Source organism: Convolutriloba macropyga, chromosome 15, assembly GCF_964194025.1.
Source record: "Convolutriloba macropyga chromosome 15, txConMacr16.3, whole genome shotgun sequence".
Classification (NCBI taxonomy): domain Eukaryota; kingdom Metazoa; phylum Xenacoelomorpha; order Acoela; family Convolutidae; genus Convolutriloba; species Convolutriloba macropyga.
The window spans coordinates 42,906,762-42,924,047 of record NC_134482.1 but is presented as its reverse complement, the minus strand read 5'-3'; the positions used below and the strand labels follow the sequence as shown (position 1 = coordinate 42,924,047).

Sequence of the window (17,286 nt, the reverse complement as noted above, 5' to 3'; positions counted from 1 at the left end):
TTTTATTCAATTCTTCGAATTGTAATTCAGGACTTGTACTGCTATGTTTTTTACTTTGTCTAAACAGATTTTTGTTTCGTCTTACCCTGACCTCTTGGAAATTACCTTTTCAATGACTTACCTCACTCAAAAATTGACTTCTGAACGCACTTATGGAACTTTAGGTTTTATGAACATTTGAACGTTTACTTATTAAAGGTCAGTAGTGTGCATCTAAGTAGTGCCAAACATATATGCCCTAATTCTTGATTATTAGTGTCTTGAGTTTTTGATTTCGAATATTAATATTGGGATCTCTTTCGTTTGTGCCCTCCCCCCAGTACGTTATGCGCACCCAGTTACAGAGCACGTGCCATTACATAGTAAGTAATTATGTAAAAAAAATATTGCACGTGCATCTGGGGGTGCAAATAATATGCGCCCACTAAGCTGAGGGGGCACAAACGGAAAAGATCCTAATTTTGAAAAGACCTTTTGGGGCTTTCTCCTTATAGAGCTTGTGTGTCTCATAAAAGTGACAGTCCGAAGCTAACCCAAAAAGTCTAGTGGTCTATTAAAGGACTGGTGGTTGTTCTGTCTATCTAATCTCTTTAGTTGTTTCAATTCATGGAAGGCCCCAAGCGTCTATCGCGGCTATTTTCCGGCAATCTGCCGGCTATGTTTAATTGCTCTTGAACGAAGTTCATAGCAATTACTGTGAACGTCTTGGTCTTTTTTTGCTAATTTTTTGCGTGACCATTTTGCGCTTTTCTTCTAGAACATTATTTGATTTCTCAAGTGACTTTCTCGCTTTCGTTCTTTATTTTTGAGTGATCTCTATTGTCCTCACTCCGAAGTAAAGCTTGTTGCTAAAATAAAATCGATTGCAGCATAGCAAAAGAGGGGCCTGATCGCCGAGTGAGCAGTGCGTGTGGTTAGTGATCGGGAGGTCAATGGTTCAAATCCCGGCGTGGGAAAAAGTGTTTCCACCCGCCTGTCGATGAAGAGCAATTCTTCCGACATTAGTCGGTGTATGTTAATAGTCTATTTTAAAACATCCAGTTATTTGTCAGCATTTTTTTGCTGGTCCGACCGCATGTGGCAAGGGAAGCTAGCGTGCTGTTCTCATTTTCGACCCCTAAATGTTGATCGTAGAATGGTGGTTTTCCCCCAAAAACTTTGACGAATTTAATAATTTCTTCAGTTCAATCTCAATTGATGAGATTTTTGGTTTTCTAATCTAGTGGCTGGCTGCGTGACAAGAAAAGTTCTCTTTTTCTCCAAAGATAAGATGTTTGTTATCTCATTTTTGTTTCAAACCACATAGTGTGGAGGCAGTGTGTGTTATAATCGGCGAAAGCAGTGACTATAAAAAGTGCTAGCACGTTATTGTCATAGTGTGGAGGCAGTAAACCACATAATGTGGAGGCAGTGTGTGTTATAATCGGCGAAAGCAGTGACTATAGAAAGTGCTAGCACGTTATTGTCATGCTAGAAAGGGTTATTTGTACTTCCGCCTTCCAGCAGAGCTACCTGGAATGTAGTTTTGCAGGTTTTTTGCTCAATTGATTTCTATCCAATTTGCAATGATTGTTCGGGCATTTTTTTTCATTGCAAAGTTATATTAAATTTTATATGTTTGCAGCTTGTCCTTTTGAAATTGCCCCTAGTTTTGACAGTTTTTCAATTACTCGATTAAATACCAGATAAGTTGTTCTTACTCTTTGAAAGTCTTTAAAGGATTTCAAATGCTGTTCGTTCTCTTCTCTTTCATAATTAATAGCCGCCCTCATCTTCTCAGCCGGCTATTATAGTGCTCCTATTTTTACAATTCAAAGAATTTGAGTTGTATTGGGGTGCTGTCTTTTTTTTTAAAGATCTGTTCACACATTTTCATGATTTTTGAAGTCAAATTGGAGACGTGATTTTGGTCACGCCGAAACAGGAAGTGGAGCGAAAAAGCGAGTGGTTTTGCGGGGTGAAATTTTTTCGCTCTAAATTTAAAGTAGAGTGAGAAAACGGTGTTTGAACAAAAATTCGCTTTCTCGCTAGTGGTCTTTTGTTCAATTTCAATTTTTTGGATCGGATCTTTTTTTTAAATGGTTTTCCCAATCCATTCATAGTCTGTTCTAGATCTAGTTTTCTGTTTAGTCAATGAAAATTCTTTGAAGTGTACGTCAGGACTTGTCCTGCTATGTTTTTTACTTCGTCGAACTTTTTTTTCGCTTTACCCATTTTGCCACTTTTTAATAGCCGCCCTCATCTTCTCAGCCGGCTATTATAGCGCTCCTATTTTCTTTTTACTTCGTCGAATAAAAAAATGTTTCGCTTTACCTCATTTTGCCGCTTCTTCAACATTTTGCGTGAAATCTTTTTGACTTCTCTAGGCTAGTTTCTCTCTTCTCTCATTCTGCTAAAAGTGATTTTGAACATCAGTTGCTCAGCAAAGCAATTCAAAATGAACAGAGTCAGTACAGAAAATTGAAGTCGGAAGTAGAAACGGGATAAACCCATAAAGCCCAATTTTAGATGCCCGCTATTTGAACGTCGTTCCTATAAGTCTTAGTTACCATCTCTAATGCTTATTGGCATTGATAGTAGCCCCTGTAGCCTCTCTCTAAGAAACCGAAGTATGTTATGTTCAACTACGAAATTTCATCAAAACAAATCGGACTTAAAAAATGTTTTTGTACAAAAATCTTTTTTTTTTCAATATCTTCTATTCTTTCAATCCCAATCATGCTTATTGGAATCAACGGCGGCTATTTTCCGGCAATCTGCCGGGTATGTTTCGACATTTTGCGTAAAATCTTTTTGACTTCTCTAGGCTAGTTTCACTCTTCTGTCATTCGGCTCCGAGTCCTTTTAAACAGCAGGTGCTCAGCAAGGCAATTCAAAATGAAGAGAGTCGGTATTAAAAAAAATAAGTCAGAAATAGAAACGGGATAAACCCATAAAGCCCATTTTTAGATGCCCGGTACTTGAACTTTGTTCTCGTAAGTTTTAGTTACTATCTATAATGCTTATTGGTATTGATACTAGACCCTGTAGCCTCTCACTGAGAGACAGGAATCTGTCGGGTTTGTTTTAGATTGAGCTCGTTTGGAATCTTTGTTTCAGTTCAAGTCGCTTCTCATAAAAGGAAGAAAGCAAGAATTATTATTTTGAATCGAAATAGAGATGTCGTGAACTGTTCTAGTGTTGCATATAAGTTAAAGCTGCGAGTTTACTCTCACATTATTAAAATATTCATATAAAGCCTGTCTAAGCATCGATACTATTTGGTCGCAATCAACAGTTGGAGCAATTTTTCGAAGCACTAATGGTATTTTTATCGTTAGCTTTTCATCATTTTTTGCCTGTGTGTTAAGTTTTCGCGTGACTTTCCACAGAAGTGTTCTCAGTTTTATCTATATCGCTCTTAGGTTTTCAAAAATGGTTAGACCACATTCATCAAAAATAGATTGCACTCCAATTTTGGAAAAATTACAGAAAAGAATAATTGACGTTTCTTACTCACTATTTGTTTCAGGGGTTATTTTCATTTCAACCGCCAGTTGTAAAAATTTAGAGAACTGCTTAATGTCTCTTCTATTAGTGACTGGTTTTTTTTCAACTAGATCTGGCATCATTTCGACTCTGTTTGGTTTCATAATCAATTCGTACATTCAAAAGTTGTTGTCTAACTTAGTTTAATTACCCCATTTAAATCCTTTAAGTGGTCAACAGACGAGTCAACAACCAAAACCTTGCCCACCGTCTATTGCAAGAGAGCCAATCCTCGTCTGAATTTTTTGATTTGTCTTTTAGGGTTCGACTCTTAGTCTGTTCACGTGGAATGACATGAATGAGCCGAGTGTGTTCAACGGACCAGAGATCACAATGCACAAGGACGCACTACACCATGGTGGTGTGGAACACAGGGACATTCACAATATGTATGGCATGCTCATGATCATGTCCACAAATAGAGGTCAACTCCTAAGGTCAGTTCAACATCCATGTAGAAATCAGTGTCTCTAGAAATTATTGGTTCCAGTAGCTGGGTTTAAAAGTGCTCTCCCCACACATACGCAGCACACACACACTGCTGATAATCTATAATTGATATTTTGACGATAGAAGTCAGATTAATTCTAATTCTGAGTCGCACCTTTTATGAAGCTCTACAGGCCATTATCAGTGCAGAATCACAATCACACAATAGCTTGTTTCATCAAGGAAAATGAAAAATAGCCCTTGTTTTCTTAACAAAGTCAAATCATATTTCTCTAAAAAAAATCGTTGGATCTTTTCCGTTTGTGCCCCCCATTTACAGAGCGCATGCCATTACATAGTATATCATTATGCAAAAATAATTTGTCGGGGGGTGCAGATAATTTGTATAAGCTGGAGGGGGATTAACCCGAAAATGGTTAGCCGAGCAAGTGCAAATTGATAAATTGATGCTTTGTTTTGAACAGATCGCACAATCAACACCGTCCATTTGTCCTGAGTCGTTCTTTCTTTGCGGGATCTCAGAGATTCGGAGCAGTCTGGACAGGAGACAATCATGCAAGTTGGGAGCACCTGCGAGCGTCAATTCCGATGCTCTTATCTATGAATATTGTTGGACTGACGTTTGTGGGAGCAGATGTTGGGGGGTTCTTTGGGGAACCGACCCCTGAGTTGCTAGTCAGATGGTATCAGGTACGTCTGAAATTTCCTGTAACGATTGATAAATGTGAATTGCCAAATAACCTGGTCATTATAAACGCATGTCGATGTTACTATATTTTCGTGTGATTGCTGGAAGCCAAAGTACGAAAGGTAATTTAAAGTTTGCGGGGTTTATGGACGTGCTAATCTCCGGACCAAAGGAGTTTTCGTTCCATAAAAAATGACGAATCTTCTGATTGGAATAGATTTTTTGTTTTGACGATGTGTCAACTGTTGTTCGAGGGAGGACAAAATTTGTTGTTCTGATATAATTTGTAACTTCATGAAGAAATTACTGCAAATCAGTTGACATCATTGTGCTTTTAAGAAAACTTTAAAAACTTGTTCAAAATGACAAAACTTGCATCAGCTTATCAAGCATAGTAATGTAATTTTAGCTTGCTGCCTTCACCCCGTTTTTCCGGGCACATGCTCACATCGAGACAAAGAGGAGAGAGCCCTGGCTGTTTGGAGAAGATAACACGAAGAGGATACGAAACGCCATTCGGAGACGATACACTTTCTTACCCTACTGGTACACGCAGTTCTTCAAAACATCAGGCTAGTAACCTAGAGAATCGTGATGAGGAGAATTGATTTTGTTATCCCAAATATGAATATTTGTAGAAGTAGGAAAGACAACAAGAAAACATTTCTCTTCTAGCCTTTTTTTATCTTGCCGGACCATAGTCGTAAATTGTGTATACTTGATCACTTGCACAAGAAACATTTTTTCTGTTCAATTGATGTCATAAAACCATTTTCTATGGAGTTTCAGGGTTATTTTGGTAATTGTTCTCAACTGAAGCTAGTTAGTAGCTATTATGTTAGTCCCGCTGGTCTTGTTTGATGCAGTTTTGTTTTTTAATGCATTTTTGTGGTCTTTTTCATGAGGTGGAGCGAAAAAGCAAGTAATTTGTAGCGCGAAGATATTTGGCTCTAAATTCAAAGTCGAGTGAGAAATTGTTGTTTGAACAAAAATTTGCTTCATCTTAAGTGGTTTTTGTTCACATGCGACATTTTGACAATGTTTTTCTTTTTTGTTTTTCTGAATCGCTTTCCCAATCCAGTCTTAGTCCTCTTTAGGTCTAGTTTATTTGTTTAGTCAATGAAAATTCTTTGAATTGTAGGTCAGGACTTGTGCTGCTGTGTTTTTTACTTCGTCGGATAAAAATTTGTTTAGCGTTACCTTAGTTCCAGCTTGTTCAACATTTTGCATGAAATATTTCTGACTTCTCTAGGCTAGTTCCATTGTTCGCTCATTCTGCACAAACTGCTTTTTAACAGCAGTTGCTCGGTAAAACAATCTAAAGTCAACAGAATTCGTATCGAAAATATGAAGAATATTCGAAGAAATAGGAAAGCCACAACGAAGAATACATTTCTCTTCCAGCGTTTTATCTTGCCGGACCTTGGTCATAAATTGTGTATACTTGACCAATTGCTCAAGAAACATTTTTTTTCTGTTCGGTTGATGTCATAAAACTTTTTTCTATTGAGTTTCAGGGTTATTTTGGTAGTTATTCTCAACTGAAGCTAGTTAGTAGCTATTATGTTAGTCACGCTGGTCTTGTTTAATGCAGTTTTGTTTTTTAATGCAGTTTTGTGGTCTTTTTCGTTTTGCATAAGTCAAGATTTTCGCGTTTGACTTCTGATTTACTTCACTTACTGTTTCAACTGAATAGATTTGAAATTCTTTCACGCATTGGATTGCGCAATGTAATGAATGAGAAAGATCAAAAGAAACCGGATAAGCATATAAAGCCCTGTCATTAAATCATATTGCATTAGGTTATCAAAGTTCATTAAAGCGATTGCTAGCTGGCATTAGTATTCTGCTTAGTAGCGTTCAGTTTAGAAGCTGAATTAAGTGTAATTTTAGAATCTATCGGAATATGCAGAATTTGCACACCAAATAAAAAAAATTGACACATTGAAAAATTCCGTCAATTTCTATCGATTTTTTTTCTGTTTGAATCCCAATGTGCGTCAAGTGGCTCAACGGTGGTTATTTTCCGGCAATTAGCCAGCTATGTTTTTGATAGCCACCGTCATTATCTCAATGGGCTATTATTGCGCTTCTGATTGCTTACAATTCAAATAATTTGAATTGTATTGGGGTGCTGTCTTTTTGAAGATTTGTTCACACATTTTTATACTTTTTGATGTCAAATCGGAGCAATGGTTTTGGTCATGCCGAAACATGAGGTATAGCAAAAAAGCTAGTAATTTTGCGGCGTGAAGATATTTTGCTCTAAATTCAAAGTAGAGTGAGAAATTGTTGTTAGAACAAAAATTTGCTTCATCTTTAGTGGTTTTTGTTCACATGAGACATTTTGACAATGTTTTTCTTTTTTGTTTGTTTTCTGAATCGCTTTCCCAATCCAGTCTTAGTCCTCTTTAGGTCTAGTTTATTTGTTTAGTCAATGAAAATTCATTGAATTGTAGGTCAGGACTTGTCCTGCTGTGTTTTTTACGTCGTCGGATAAAAATTTGTTTAGCGTTACCTTAGTTCCAGCTTGTTCAACATTTTGCATGAAATATTTCTGACTTCTCGAGGCTAATTCCATTGTTCCCTCTTTCTGCTCAAACTGCTTTTTAACAGCAGTTGCTCGGCAAAACAATTCAAAGTCAACAGAGATAGTATCGAAAAACGAAATCAAAATTAGAAACGGGATAAACCCATTAAGCCCAATTTTAGATGACAGGTACTTGAAATTTGTTCTTATAAGTCTTAGTTATCATCTCTAATCCTTATTGGTATTGATGCGAGCCCGTTTATTGTAACGAGATCTCGTTAAGAAACAGGAGTATGTCTAACTACGAAATGAAATCAAATTAGTTTGCATTTCAATTGTTTTACATCAATCAATTTTGTCCATTTTTTCTGTTCTTTCAATAACAATCGGGGTTATTGGAATCAATGGCGGCTGTTTGCCGACAATCTGCCGGGTAAGTTCATATATAGGAACGAACATGATAAAGGTAATGTCAATGAATAACCAGAAATCTGTTAGATTAATTTATAATTTTGATTATTTCAATATATAATTCTGATTATTCTGAAGCCAGTATGTAAACTTTGACCTTCCGGTTATTTTTTTTAATTTACATGTTTGGAAAAAATGGTTACTGAATAAATCAACCAGAACAATGTGATCCTGAAAACCAAAAGTTAGAAAATGAAAGTTTGTTCTGTTACAGTAACGGGTCAACCTCTAATGCGACCCTACTGGGTCGAGTTTCCCCAGGATGAGACGCACTTTGCCAAAGAGGACGCCTTCCTAGTCGGACCAAGTGTGCTAGTGGCACCAGTTATGCACCAGGGATCCACTAACGTAGAGGTACATCTCCCAGGAACCACAGGGGATCTGTGGTATGATTACAGAAGTCTTATGGCTACTGCTGCGCCTGCTAAGGTAAATTGTAAATTTAACCTCGTTTTGTGTATTGAGAGCAGTTTCGGGAATTCATCAAATTCTTCATGAGGAAGAAATTGATTTCGAATTCGTCTTGAAAAAATCGTTTTCAAAATAGTCATATTAAGCTTTACTATGTAGAATAGGTTTGAATTACGAAACGTATAAATAGTGCATGAGATCTGAGATATCTCGGGACAAGAAACATTTCCAGCCCGACCCTTTTTGATCAATAGAATTTGCTATATATATGGTTGTTGATAGCCTAGAAATAACTAGAGGATACCAGACGTGTGAAAAAAGGCAGGTGATGGGAAAGGAAAGTCGGCAAAGTACAATATCGCATTAATTTTGTTCACATGGAGAGGAGGAAAGGGTGAATTTGAAGTTTGTTTCAGCCTCTCTGAAAAACTATTTGTTAACTGAGCTAAAGCAGTTTTTGTATCCCAGATAATCAAATGATCTGTAGAAATGAAAAACCGTAATGTTTTTTTTTGTCTTCGAACAACTTTTCAAACAATGTATTGATCTTGTTATGAACTCGGCAAACAGGACTTAGACCAACTAAAATGCAACTAAAATACCTTTACGCTACAAAGTCAATAACATAACGTTGATTAAACCCTACAAATTGGCTGTACGATTTTCTGATTTTTTTGTTCTGAATGATGAGTTTGGGTTGTTTTAGTTGACAGTGGAAGCAGACATGGACTTTATCCCAGTGTTCTACAGAGGTGGATCTATCATTCCCACCAAAGGCAGGATCAGAAGGAGTTCTGTTCTAGCTAGAGATGACCCACTCACACTCATAGTTGCACCTGACTCACAAGTTAGTATACAGTTTATTCTCACATCTAGAAGTAACTTCTTTCTTCCTAGTTGTAGCAGTTAATGTGGTTGTTTGTTTCTTTTTATCGCTGCAAGCTGAGCAAAGCTATGTTTCGGTACTCTTGGTTTTTCTTTTTGTTTCCTCTACTGGCGCTCTGTTCGAGCCCTATTTTTTCACCGCAAACCTCAGACAAACTTTTCATGCCGCTATTTAACTGCTTTTTATGTGCGTGACGTGACGTAGCCTGTTACGTTCATTAAGAGCGAGTTCTTAACTGTATCGCTTGATTAGTTTTCGATCTTTATTGAATCACATCCTCTTTAGATTAATTTTCACATAAAAATTTGTTATTTCAGGTTACTCAACCATTGCAAGGTCTACTGTGAAGGCTGTTTATAATAAGGTAGCACGACCGAAAAAATAGGCAGGCAAATTTAACTTTTTTGGGGAGGTTGATCGACAACTTCAATTCAGATCTGTATCTGCTGCAAGTCTGTATCAGCGGCAGTATCTCAGCTATGACAGACCTTCGCTTTTTCGATTGACCTATTTAGTTTTCGATTGACTTCTTGAATTGTGCGTAATCTAATTTGCTCTTATTCATAATTTCAAGCAGCTGAGCGAAAGGGCACTGTAATTGCTTCCACTGAAAATAGCCGTAGTTCCAGTGGTCTATGGTAGGGTCGTTTCAGTAAAATTCGTCAGACTCCGTGGATATCTGTCTCTCTTAAATGTGATCTTTTTTAACCGGAAACCACAATCGTAAGAGGGATATGCCTGGATTATTACCAAATACAGTTGATGTGTTAAAGACTAAATTTTTTCTGGAGTGATTGTACTAGTTAATAGCCGCCCTCATCTTCTCAGCCGGCTATTATAGCGCTCCTTTTTTTACAATTCAAAGAATTTGAATTGTATTGGGGCGCTGTCTTTTTTTTTATGATCTGTTCACACATTTTCATGATTTTTGAAGTCAAATTGGAGTAGTGATTTTGGTCACACGCCGAAACAGGAAGTGGAGCGAAAAAGCGGGTGGTTTTGCGGCTTGAATTTTTTTTCGCTCCCAATTTAAAGTAGAGTGAGAAAACGGCGTTTGAACAAAAATTCGCTTTCTCGCTAGTGGTTTTTTTGTTCACATGCGGCAATTTCACCTTGATTTTTACTCTTTTTTCGATTTTTTGGATTGGATTTTTTCTAAATGGTTTTTTCAATCCATTCATTGTTCATTTTAGGTCTAGTTTTTTTAGTCAATGAAAGTTCTTTGAATTGTACGTCAGGACTTGTCCTGCTATGTTTTTTTTACTTCGTTGAATAAAAAAATGTTTCGCTTTACCTCATTTTGCCGCTTTTTCAACATTTTGCGTGAAATCTTTTTGACTTCTCTAGGCTAGTTTCTCTCTTCTCTCATTCTGCTAAAAGTGATTTTGAACATTAGTTGCTCAGCAAAGCAATTCAAAATGAACAGAGTCAGTATAAAAAATTGAAGTCAGAAGTAGAACCGGGATAAACCCATAAAGCCCAATTTTAGATGCCCGCTATTTGAACGTCGTTCATATAAGTCTTAGTTACCGCTGTAGTAGCCGCTGTAGCCTCTATCTAAGAAACAGAAGTACGTTATGTTCAACTACGAAATGCCATCAAAATAAATCGGACTTAAAAAATGTTTTTGTACAAAAATCTTTTTTTTTCAATATCTTCTATTCTTTCAATCCCAACCATGCTTATTGGAATCAACGGCGGCTATTTTTCGGCAATCTGCCGGGTATGTTTGAATATTTTTTCGTTGAGGTTGAGATAGAACATATATTTTACCTGATCTCTCTAAATCATTAGTTTGATTTATTCACCCTGCAAGTGGTATTTTAGTCGTTAGTGGGCTTATAGTGCTGTTTTAGTTAAGATCGTGGCCTGGACGGCTGAAAAATTTAGCGTTATTATTATTTTTTTGTTCTCAAACGAAGTCTGTAGCAATTATATTAGTAGTTTTTGTAGTTTTTTTGCAGTTTTTAGCTTGACCAATTTTTTGGTTGACCCCTTTTCACTTTTTGTCCTCAAAAACGGTATAAACAGATATAACCATCAAAAAATATTAAGCTCTCCTACAGCCTTCTGGCTCAGTAGTCTCGAAGTATGCGAGTCACCGAACCTGAACCTGTTTGAGAGACATAAATTCATGATATGAACGTTGGTTCTTAGATTTTCACTGCTCCCCCTTCCACCTCGTTCCACCCGTAACCCCAAAAACTTGACACCCGCCCATGCCCGTGCTGACCCCCTTTACTTTTTCATCTCCAATAATTAAATGGTGTTCATCAACCCGACAATGAGTTAGACGTAATCAAACAATGAGTCTTTTCTCAAATTCAATTGTAATCGAGGATTGTAGCGCAGTGCATCACGGAAGAAATGTAGCTCATTGTACTTGTGTGTATTTTCCGCCAGAGGGATTTTTGCGTCGTAATTCTGTCGAGTGAATTTTCAGACCAAAAGTATGTAGAAAACTGTTTCATCACGCAGGATTCATCGTTTTATCGTTCTGTTATTAAATAATTATATGCTGCACTCATTTTCCGATCTGCTTGCGTGAAAGCGAGGAATAGGATTTTCGGCGAAAGCTCGATAAGGCAGAGCGCCAATTTTGGTTGCCATTAGGCAAAATTTTATGGAACTAACTGTTTGTGTAAATTAGACGAAAACCAATTAAAATTGTTAAAGTCGGTACTTCAAAATCCGCTTCACGCTACAAAGTACTCAAGCGTCCTTAACAATCGTCTTCACATGTTAATAGCCTAACAAGAATACAGAAAGGTTTTTTAATGTTGTCAGTTTGTAGCATTTCAGTTTAATTCTAGGGTTATATCAATATTTTTCTTGAAGATATCCGCGCCACTTAGCTCTTATCTGTTAAAAAGGCAGTTTTTTGAAGAGAAGCTAAATTCAGCACTCAAAATTCCTTTCTCTGATTTTACCGAGGGGCTTAAAACTGATTTAAGTTTGAAAAATAATGTATTTTGTATATTTTTAATAGTCGCGAAGCGATAACTGCTATTGGGGACGTCGTGTTTTTTAATTCGTCCTCTCCATCGGTGATTCTTACGACCTGATTTATTGGAATTGACTTTTAGTGACTTCTAATGCTTTGCAGTTAAAAATTGTGTGCGTAACGTCATTTGTTCTACTTAACTCTCTCAAAAAATGACATCTGAAATCACGTAATGAACTTTAAATTTTATGAACATTTACAAGTCAAAGATCAATAGTGTGCATCCAAGTATTGCCAAAAGCAAATGCCCTATTTCTTGAGCATAGAGTATTGAATTTTTGGTTTAGAATATTAAGTTTGAAAAATACGCTTCACGCTACAAAGTACTCAAGCGTCCTTAACAATCGTCTTCACATGTTAATAGCTTAACAAGAACACAGAAAGGCTTTTTAATGTTGTCAGTATGTAGCATTTCAGTTTAATTCTAGGGTTATATCAATATTTTTCTTGAAGATATCCGCGGCACTTAGCTCTTATCTGTTAATAAGGCAGTTTTTTGAAGAGAAGCTAAATTCAGCACTCAAAATCCCTTTCTGATTTTACCGAGGGGCTTAAAACTGATTTAAGTTTGAAAAATAATGTATTTTGTATATTTTTAATAGTCGCGAAGCCATAACTGCTATTGGGGACGTCGTGTTTTTTTAATTCGTCCTCTGCATCGGTGATTCTTACGACCTGATTTATTGGAATTGACTTTTAGTGACTTCTACTGCTTTGCAGTTAAAAATTGTGTGCGTAACGTCATTTGTTCTACCTAACTCTCTCAAAAAATGACATCGGAAATCACGTATTGAACTTTAAATTTAATGAACATTTACAAGTCAAAGATCAATAGTGTGCATCCAAGTATTGCCAAAAGCAAATGCCCTATTTCTTGAGCATAGAGTATTGAATTTTTGATTTAGATTATTAAGTTTGAAAAGCTCTATTAGGACTTTTTCCTTATAGAGCGTATGTGTCTGATGACAGTTCGAATCTGACACAAATTGGATCTTTTACGTTACCAAATACTTATATAATGCAATTATGCTTCATTTATTTCTGGTAGTGACTTCGGTATAAATTTCAGCAATCTTTTTAAATCAAACCTGGTTAGGTTAAGAATTGTTGGTTAAATACGAAGGTTCTGGTATCATTACAGCGGATCTTATTAGGAACACCGTTGTTTTTTACAATTCAAAGAATTTGAATTGTATTGGGGCGCTGTGTTTTTTTAAAGATGTGTTCACACATTTTTCAATGACTTTGATCTTTCAAAACGGGATAAACAGGTAAAATCCAGGGGGGATTAAGTTTCGTTAGAGGCCCAAAGTGAGCTTCAGTAGTCCGTCAAGTGCTTAGAGTGGTGCAGCTGGTGGGATGGCCTTAGGTTAAAAGGTCATTTTTAGGAGTTTTTGGGCTCAAAATGTTGAAATTTTTCATGTTTTTTGTGATTTTTTTGTTTGTCTTACGTTGAAGTTTTTGAAAAATGATGAAGGCTTTTTGCGAGACAAAATAACTTGTTATGACCATTTTATGAGCTATATGTTTTGGTACTACAAATACAGACATGCAAAATGATACTAATTTTTGCAAATTTTTTCAAGTTTTGAAAATTTTTGTCATTTTTTAAGTTTCTGCAGCTTCAGGGGCCAGGAAGTGTCCTTTGTGGTTTGAGAATAGAGCACTGCATGGTTTCTAGTAATAATGGTTTGGTTTTCAACATTTTAATGTCTCGAAATTTGGCATTTTTTTATATAAAATTTGCAATTTTTTCAATGTTTCCTTAAGTCTTTGTCAATTTTTAATATTTGTCTGTTCTCAAGTGTCAGAAAACCTATTCCACAGTCTGATTAAATGTTACTGCATGGTTGTTGGCTTCAATGGATTTGTTATCAACAATTTATTTTTTCGAGTTTTAGAAACTTTTTGATAATGTTTGCAATTTTTTCAAGCTTTTTCAAAACATTTGTCTTATATTCAGTTTTTCTTGCCTCAGTAGCCAGCTAACCTCATCCAGGGTTTTGATAATATGTTATTAGATGGCTGCTAGGGTGCAATTGAACGGTTTTCAACATTTTAATAAAATTTAATGAAATTTGAGATTTTTCTAAAAATTGCCTATCGATCTTTGAGCCAATGAATTTTTTAATGCTTGGAATTGGGTTAATGGATATCATCTAGAAACACAGAAATGATTCTGAAGATATTATTATCACATTTTTAGCAAAATTTTATTAAACTTTGCATTTATTTCATTTTTTATATATTAAGTCATTTTTGAGTTAACCGATTTTCAATGGCAAATAAATTTTTTCAGGTCACGCAGATAGAATACTGGGCCGATTTCGAAAACTAAAAATGGTCTTGCACATATTTTTAAACATGTTTTTTTAAAGGGATGAAATTTTGCCTAAGGGAAGAAAAGCTTCAACAGTTTTAGTAATGAGTATATTTTTGTTTAGTTTGTTTCATTGTTTTAGTTTCTCAATTTTTTTTTAGTTTCTGAATTGTATTTCAGGACTTGTCTCGCTATGTTTTTTTAATTCGTCTCCATCGATGATTCTTGCGGCTTCTTGAAAATGACCTTTAATTTTCAGTGACTTCTACTGCTTTGCAGTTAAAATTTGTGTGCGTGACGTTATTCGTTCTGCGTTTAGGTCAATTACGTGACTTACGTTGCTTAAAAATTGACTTATGACATCACTTAATGCACTTTAAATTTTATGAAAATTTACTAGTTAAAGGCCAATAGTGTGTATCTAAGTAGTGCCAAAAGCAAATGCCCTATTTTTTGAGCATAGAGTATTGAATTTTTGGTTTAGAATATTAAATTTGAAAAATACGCTTCACGCTACAAAGTACTCAAGCGTCCTTAACAATCGTCTTCACATGTTAATAGCTTAACAAGAACACAGAAAGGCTTTTTAATGTTGTCAGTATGTAGCATTTCAGTTTAATTCTAGGGTTATATCAATATTTTTCTTGAAGATATCCGCGGCACTTAGCTCTTATCTGTTAATAAGGCAGTTTTTTGAAGAGAAGCTAAATTCAGCACTCAAAATCCCTTTCTGATTTTACCGAGGGGCTTAAAACTGATTTAAGTTTGAAAAATAATGTATTTTGTATATTTTTAATAGTCGCGAAGCCATAACTGCTATTGGGGACGTCGTGTTTTTTAATTCGTCCTCTCCATCGGTGATTCTTACGACCTGATTTATTGGAATTGACTTTTAGTGACTTCTTTTGCTTTGCAGTTAAAAATTGTGTGCGTAACGTCATTTGTTCTACCTAACTCTCTCAAAAAATGACATCTGAAATCACGTATTGAACTTTAAATTTAATGAACATTTACAAGTCAAAGATCAATAGTGTGCATCCAAGTATTGCCAAAAGCAAATGCCCTATTTCTTGAGCATAGAGTATTGAATTTTTGATTTAGAATATTAAGTTTGAAAAGCTCTATTAGGACTTTTTCCTTATAGAGCGTATGTGTCTGATGACAGTTCGAATCTGACACAAATTGGACCTTTTACATTACCAAATACTTATATAATGCAATTATGCTTCATTTATTTCTGGTAGTGACTTCGGTATAAATTTCAGCAATCTTTTTAAATCAAACCTGGTTAGGTTAAGAATTGTTGGTTGAATACGAAGGTTCTGGTATCATTACAGCGGATCTTATTAGGAACACCGTTGTTTTTTACAATTCAAAGAATTTGAATTGTATTGGGGCGCTGTGTTTTTTTTAAGATGTGCTCACACATTTTTCAATGACTTTGATCTTTCAAAACGGGATAAACAGGTAAAATCCAGGGGGATTAAGTTTCGTTAGAGGCCCAAAGTGAGCTTCAGTAGTCCGTCAAGTGCTTAGAGTGGTGCAGCTGGTGGGATGGCCTTAATTAAAGGTTAAAAGGTCATTTTTAGGAGTTTTTGGGCTCAAAATGTTGAAATTTTTCATGTTTTTTGTGATTTTTTTGTTTGTCTTACGTTGAAGTTTTTGAAAAATGATGAAGGCTTTTTGCGAGACAAAATAACTTGTTATGACCATTTTATGAGCTATATGTTTTGGTACTACAAATACAGACATGCAAAATGATACTAATTTTTGCAAATTTTTTCAAGTTTTGAAAATTTTTGTCATTTTTTAAGTTTCTCCAGCTTCAGGGGCCAGGAAGTTTCCTTTGTGGTTTGAGAATAGAGCACTGCATGGTTTCTAGTAATAATGGTTTGGTTTTCAAGATTTTAATGTCTCGAAATTTGGCATTTTTTTATATAAAATTTGCAATTTTTTCAATGTTTCCTTAAGTCTTTGTCAATTTTTAATATTTGTCTGTTCTCAAGTGTCAGAAAACCTATTCCACAGTCTGATTAAATGTTACTGCATGGTTGTTGGCTTCAATGGATTTGTTATCAACAATTTATTTTTTCTAGAAACTTTTTCTAGAGTTTTAGAAACTTCTTGATAATGTTTGCAATTTTTTCAAGCTTTTTCAAAACATTTGTCTTATATTCAGTTTTTCTTGCCTCAGTAGCCAGCTAACCTCATCCAGGGTTTTGATAATATATTATTAGATGGCTGCTAGGGTGCAATTGAACGGTTTTCAACATTTTAATAAAATTTTTTTTTGAAATTTGAGATTTTTCTAAAAATTGCCTATCGATCTTTGAGCCAATGAATTTTTTAATGCTTGGAATTGGGTTAATGGATATCATCTAGAAACACAGAAATGATTCTGAAGATATTATTATCACATTTTTAGCAAAATTTTATTAAACTTTGCATTTATTTCATTTTTTATATTTTAAGTCATTTTTGAGTTAACCGATTTTCAATGGCAAATGAATTTTTTCAGGTCACGCAGATAGAATACTGGGCCGATTTCGAAAACTAAAAATGGTCTTGCACATATTTTTAAACATGTTTTTTTAAAGGGATGAAATTTTGCCTAAGGGAAGAAAAGCTTCAACAGTTTTAGTAATGAGTATATTTTTGTTTAGTTTGTTTCATTGTTTTAGTTTCTCAATTTTTTTTTAGTTTCTGAATTGTATTTCAGGACTTGTCTCGCTATGTTTTTTTAATTCGTCTCCATCGATGATTCTTGCGGCTTCTTGAAAATGACCTTTAATTTTCAGTGACTTCTACTGCTTTGCAGTTAAAATTTGTGTGCGTGACGTTATTCGTTCTGCGTTTAGGTCAATTACGTGACTTACGTTGCTTAAAAATTGACTTATGACATCACTTAATGCACTTTAAATTTTATGAAAATTTACTAGTTAAAGGCCAATAGTGTGTATCTAAGCAGTGCCAAACGTTTATGCCCTAATCCTTGAGT

The 17,286-nt window shown here is 35.4% G+C and overlaps 1 protein-coding gene across 1 annotated transcript in view; it reads left to right on the top strand.

Annotated features, from left to right (window-relative positions):
* Positions 1 to 17,286, top strand: part of LOC142354388 (neutral alpha-glucosidase C-like) — a 67,388-nt gene that overhangs the window by 21,706 nt on the left and 28,396 nt on the right. The window contains exons 10-14 of the mRNA XM_075406667.1: positions 3,790 to 3,965; positions 4,443 to 4,668; positions 5,076 to 5,238; positions 7,882 to 8,096; positions 8,785 to 8,925. Coding sequence (XP_075262782.1) covers positions 3,790 to 3,965; positions 4,443 to 4,668; positions 5,076 to 5,238; positions 7,882 to 8,096; positions 8,785 to 8,925 — 921 coding nt within the window. The remainder of the gene's footprint in view (positions 1 to 3,789; positions 3,966 to 4,442; positions 4,669 to 5,075; positions 5,239 to 7,881; positions 8,097 to 8,784; positions 8,926 to 17,286) is intronic.